Source organism: Syngnathoides biaculeatus, chromosome 10, assembly GCF_019802595.1.
Source record: "Syngnathoides biaculeatus isolate LvHL_M chromosome 10, ASM1980259v1, whole genome shotgun sequence".
Taxonomy (NCBI): Eukaryota; Metazoa; Chordata; class Actinopteri; order Syngnathiformes; family Syngnathidae; genus Syngnathoides; species Syngnathoides biaculeatus.
In genome coordinates this window covers 4,427,667-4,432,500 of record NC_084649.1, presented here as the reverse complement: position 1 = coordinate 4,432,500, position 4,834 = coordinate 4,427,667, and the positions used below count along the sequence as shown (strand labels likewise).

General features: G+C 39.7%; 1 protein-coding gene across 2 annotated transcripts in view; it reads left to right on the top strand.

The window, feature by feature from the left end:
- Positions 1-3,527, top strand: part of mon1a (MON1 secretory trafficking family member A) — an 18,096-nt gene extending 14,569 nt beyond the window's left edge. For both annotated transcript variants that reach the window (XM_061832797.1, XM_061832796.1), the window contains exons 6-7: positions 202-349; positions 2,921-3,527. In XM_061832797.1, the coding sequence (XP_061688781.1) occupies positions 202-349; positions 2,921-3,061 (289 nt within the window). In that variant the 3' untranslated portion in view covers positions 3,062-3,527. The remainder of the gene's footprint in view (positions 1-201; positions 350-2,920) is intronic.
- Positions 3,528-4,834: the final 1,307 nt, after the last annotated feature.

Below are 4,834 nucleotides of genomic sequence, written 5' to 3'. Positions count from 1 at the left end.
AGTGTGTTTACATGCACTTTTCCCCTCCACTTTTATATTCAAAACTTCAGTTTCACAGTATCTTATGAGTATTGAATACTTCTGATGCGTTATAGAGGAAAACCCAACAGTTCATCTGAACTCCAAAACTGATTATGAAGTTATTTCATGTTCAATTACTAAAGTAGAATAAAAATAAGTCGATGTTTTTCTTTTCCCCAGCCCAGAGTTTCCTCTCGTGTATCAGTCAGAAGAAGAGCAGGAGAGGCTAATGGGTCTGTACCAGGACCTTCACAGTTATGTGCATCATCCAACCAGACCTTTACGCTTCTTCTACCGCTGTGGTGAAACTGAAAACACGATGGCATGGGTAAGTGTCTGCGAGGTGATTACTGTACAACCTTTTAAAACTTGTATCAGAGTGGAAGTTGGATGTACTGTGGACTCTTGTTGTGGATTAAGTATTAGTCTGTCCGTCCATCCATTGTTATACACAATGAACTTACAGTGAAGAAAATAAGTATTTGAACACCCTGCTATATTGCAAGTTGTCCCACTTAGAAATCATGGAGGGGTCTAAAATTTTCATCGTAGGTGCATGTCCACTGTGAGAGAGATCATCTAAAAAGAAAAAAACACTAATCTCAATGTATAATTTTTTTTTTTTTATGATGTGATACAGCTGCAAATAAGTATTTGAACACCTGTCTATCAGCTAGATTCTGACCCTCAAAAACCTGTTAGTCCTCCTTTAAAAGTCCACCTCCACTTCATGTATTAACCTGAATCAGATGCACCTGTGTGAGGTCATTAGCTGCATAAAGACACCTGTCTGCCCCATACAATCAGTAAGACTCAAACTTGTAACATGGCCAAGACCAAAGAGCTGTCCAAACATACCAGAGACAAAATTGTACAACTCCACACGACTGGAAAGGGCTATGGAGAAATTGCCAAGCAGCTTGGTGAAAAAAGGTTCACTGTTGGAGCAATCATTAGAAAATGGAAGAAGCTAAACATGATGGTCAATCTCAATCGGAGTGGAGCCCCATGCAAAAAATAACCTCGTGGGGTCTCAATGATCCTTACACAGGTGAGGAATCAGCCGAGGACTACATGACCGGACTTGGTCAATGACCTGAAAATGGCTGGGACCACCGTTTCCAAGGTGACTGTTGGTAATATACTAAGATGTCATGGTTTGAAGTCATGCATGGTACAGAAGGTTCCCCTGCTTAAACCAGCACATGTCAACGCCTGTCTTAAGTTTGCCAATGACCATTTGGATGATACACAGGAGTCATGGGAGAAAGTTTTGTGATCAGCTGAGACCTGAATGGAACTTTACTTTTTGGTCATAATTCCACCAACCGTGTTTGGAGGAAGGCGAATGATTAGTTCCATCACAAAAACACCATCCCTACTGTGAAGCACTGGGGTGATAGCATCATGCTTTGGGGGTGTTTTTCTGCTCATGGCACAGGACGAATGCACTGTATTAAGGAGAAGATGACCGTGACCATGTATTGTGAGATTTTGGGGAACAACCTCTTTCCCTCAGTCAGAGCATTGAAGACTGGTCGAGGCTGGGTCTTTCAACATGACTATGACCCGAAGCACACAAACAGGAAAACTGAGGAATGGCTCTGTAAGAAGCATATGAAAGTTCTGGCATGGCTTAGCCAGTCTGCAGACCTCCAACCCAATAGAAAATCTTTGGAGGGAGCTGAAACTCGGTGTTTTTCAGCGACGGCCCAGAAACCTGTCTGATCTAGAGATCTGTGTGGAGGAGTGGGCCAAAATCCCTCCTGCAGTGTGTGCAAACCTGGTGAACAACTACAGGAACCATTTGACCTCTGTAATTGCGAACAAAGGCTACTGTACCAAATATTAACATTGGTTTTCTCAGGTGTTCAAAGACGTATTTGTATCACACAAATAAATCATTAAAAAAAAATCATACATTGTGATTTCTGGATTTTTCTCTTTAGATTATCTCTCTCACAGTGGACATACACCTATGATGAAAATTTCAAACCCCTCCATGATTTCTTTGTGGTAGAACTTGCAATATAGCAGGGTGTTCAAATACTTATTTTCTTCACTGTATTTACTAACTCGGATTCGTGCCTGTACAGTACAACACATGTACAGTATTCAAATAACATGTTTTGGATTTTGAGCGGATGCCAACATAACCAGAGAGAATCCAGATTAAAACATGAACTTTCTAGTTATGAGGCAGCACTGTAAAGTGACACTGCTGCTGTAGATGTACAGAAACAATTCAGTGTTTAAGGTATTTCCCGCATTAAGAATTAGAGCTAACTATACAATTGTGATAACATTTTTATTTTTTATTTTTAAGATGTTTTTTTTTTTTTGAGTTTTGAAATTCTCCATGAAATTCCATCATCATCTATTGCAGAGATCTCAAACTCAATTTACCATGGGGTCGCTATAGGCAGAATTTGGCTGAGGCTGGCCCACAGATGCATGTACAGTAATTCAAATTAGAAATATTAAAAAAAAAGTCCCATCTTCTCAAACTTTTTCTTATTTTTGAACACAAAATCAGATAAAGACGCTCCTGTAAACAAGTTGTGTGCAAAACTAGTGATAAAACTCTCCATGGCATTGCTGCTGTATATTTCACTCACTGAAAAATGTTTCTCCGCTTGTATCATGCCTGGTCAATGTAATGCCCAGAGAGCCATATACCCCACCATGATAGGTAGGTAAGTCAGCTCCGCACACAACACTGTAAAAGTGACATCCACAAAAAAACTTGAGGTCCCCACTAACATTAAACTTTCATATTAAGGTGGGAGCCACAAAATATTGTTTTGTGGGCCAAATATGGCCCCGGGGCCACCAGTTTGAGACCCCTGACGTATTGTATATGGTCAATAATGCAGTTTGCTCTGCCCCCTTCCTGCAGGTGACTAGCGGCTTTGAGGTCTACCTGTGCTTCAGTCCCCTGGGCACAAAGGCGTTGGCTATTTCTGCTGTCAACAAACTACTCAAGTGGATCAGGAAGGAGGAGGATCGCCTCTTTATCCTGAGTCATCTAACTTACTGACGGCTACTTAAAGCATGAATACGTTGACTGGGAATTATGCCTAAACTCTGTCAAAGCTATGCACATCTTGTTTTCACTAAATTAAAGTTAAAAAGTAAGTATTGTATGATATTAAAAAAAAAAAATTTAAGCCACCTGTCCTTACTAAGTTTTGTATGGTTGAGAACGGTTCCTGATAAAACCTGCGTCTCCATCCTGTGCTAACATTATGACATTAAGATGCTATTTATTAAAGTATTGATTGCTATTAATAAAATGTTTGCTTTTTAAATGTAATGGACCTTGGTGTTTAAACACGAGCAATAACTGGAATTCTTCTGCTACGAGCATTGCTGTGAATGACGAGCTACTACATTATTTTTTTTTTTTTTTACTGAATATGATGACCACCATGGTGATTTATTTACCTCTACTTTATGCACAATGTTTAAATAATTACTTAAAATAAAAAAAGTCTTGGATTACAGTTATGGGTTGGATGAACTTTCCTCTAAATGTAAGGTAATCAGCATTTTGTATTTTTAATTTAAATACCCACACTCTTTGAAATTTCATCCGTTTTAATCAGCTTGCGTTGCAGTAAAGTTGTCTGTTTCTGCTGGGCTACTTTTCAACGCCGTCTCTTTTGCCAATGTTCAAAGCCAATAAAATGATATAGGGCAGTGTGTACAAATTATAATGTAGATAAATAGAAGCATTAAAGTAGGCTGTAACAGTTTGTTATATTTCACAATAAAATTTGATACAAACTGTTACCTTTTAACTTCTTTCTTTTTTGTAAATTGGATGTTTTGCTGTTTTTTCATTTTTACCCAGGTCATCTTTCGGTTGTGCACCCCTGCATTAAACATGCTGCCATGTTTCCTAAACAAGTTAACTGTAAAGGAAAGGAACACTTTACAGTACGGTAGATAGACTAGAACAGTTTAAAGACTACAATTACATAGCAAGAGGTAAGAAAGTATAGACTGAAGTGAAGAATGTATTGATTTAATGATATTTATAGTAATTATTGAATTTGTCCAACTACACCGAATCATACTGGGGAGTTTTTTGTAATCTGTTTGTTTCCCTTATATACTGAGAGGCGGCACAGTGACAGCTAAAGAGTGTTGGCCTCACAGTTCTGAGCACTGGGGTTCAAATCGCCACAGTGAAGTTTGCATGTTCTACCTGTGCCAGGTACACCTATTTCCTCCTGTACGCCCAAAACATGCATTATTGGAGACTAAATTTCCCCTAGGTGTGATTGTGAGTGTGACTTGTCTGTCTCTATGTGCCCAGCGATTAACTGGCAACCAGTTCAGGGTTTACCCCGCCTCCTCTCCCGGTAACAGCTTGGACAGGCTCCAGCCGTCCCGCGACCCTCGTGAGGATAAGTGACTCAGAAAATGGATGGATGGGCAGTTATACTGAGAGCTTTTTCTAATACTTTCCATCTTCTGACGCTAAATATGATCACTTTCAATTGTACATTTTTACCATCCATTAATTTTCTGTAGCGCTTGTCCTCAGCAAGGTTGCAGGTAAACTGGAGCTCTCCTCATCAAGTTGGAATGCTCAATTAACACTGGTTCAAAGGATAAAAGTACAAAAACCTGAGTAGATGATCAGGTATGCTATTTCTCATGGTCCTACAGCTGTAGTTTCCATCTTTTTTCTTTTATCTAAATAAACTTACTTTTAAAGTGCGCGTGTCCGCCTGTTCGCCGTTCAAGTGAGAGGCGTGGGGAGGAGGGGCGAGCAACACGAAACCTCGTGTCGAGACGCGAG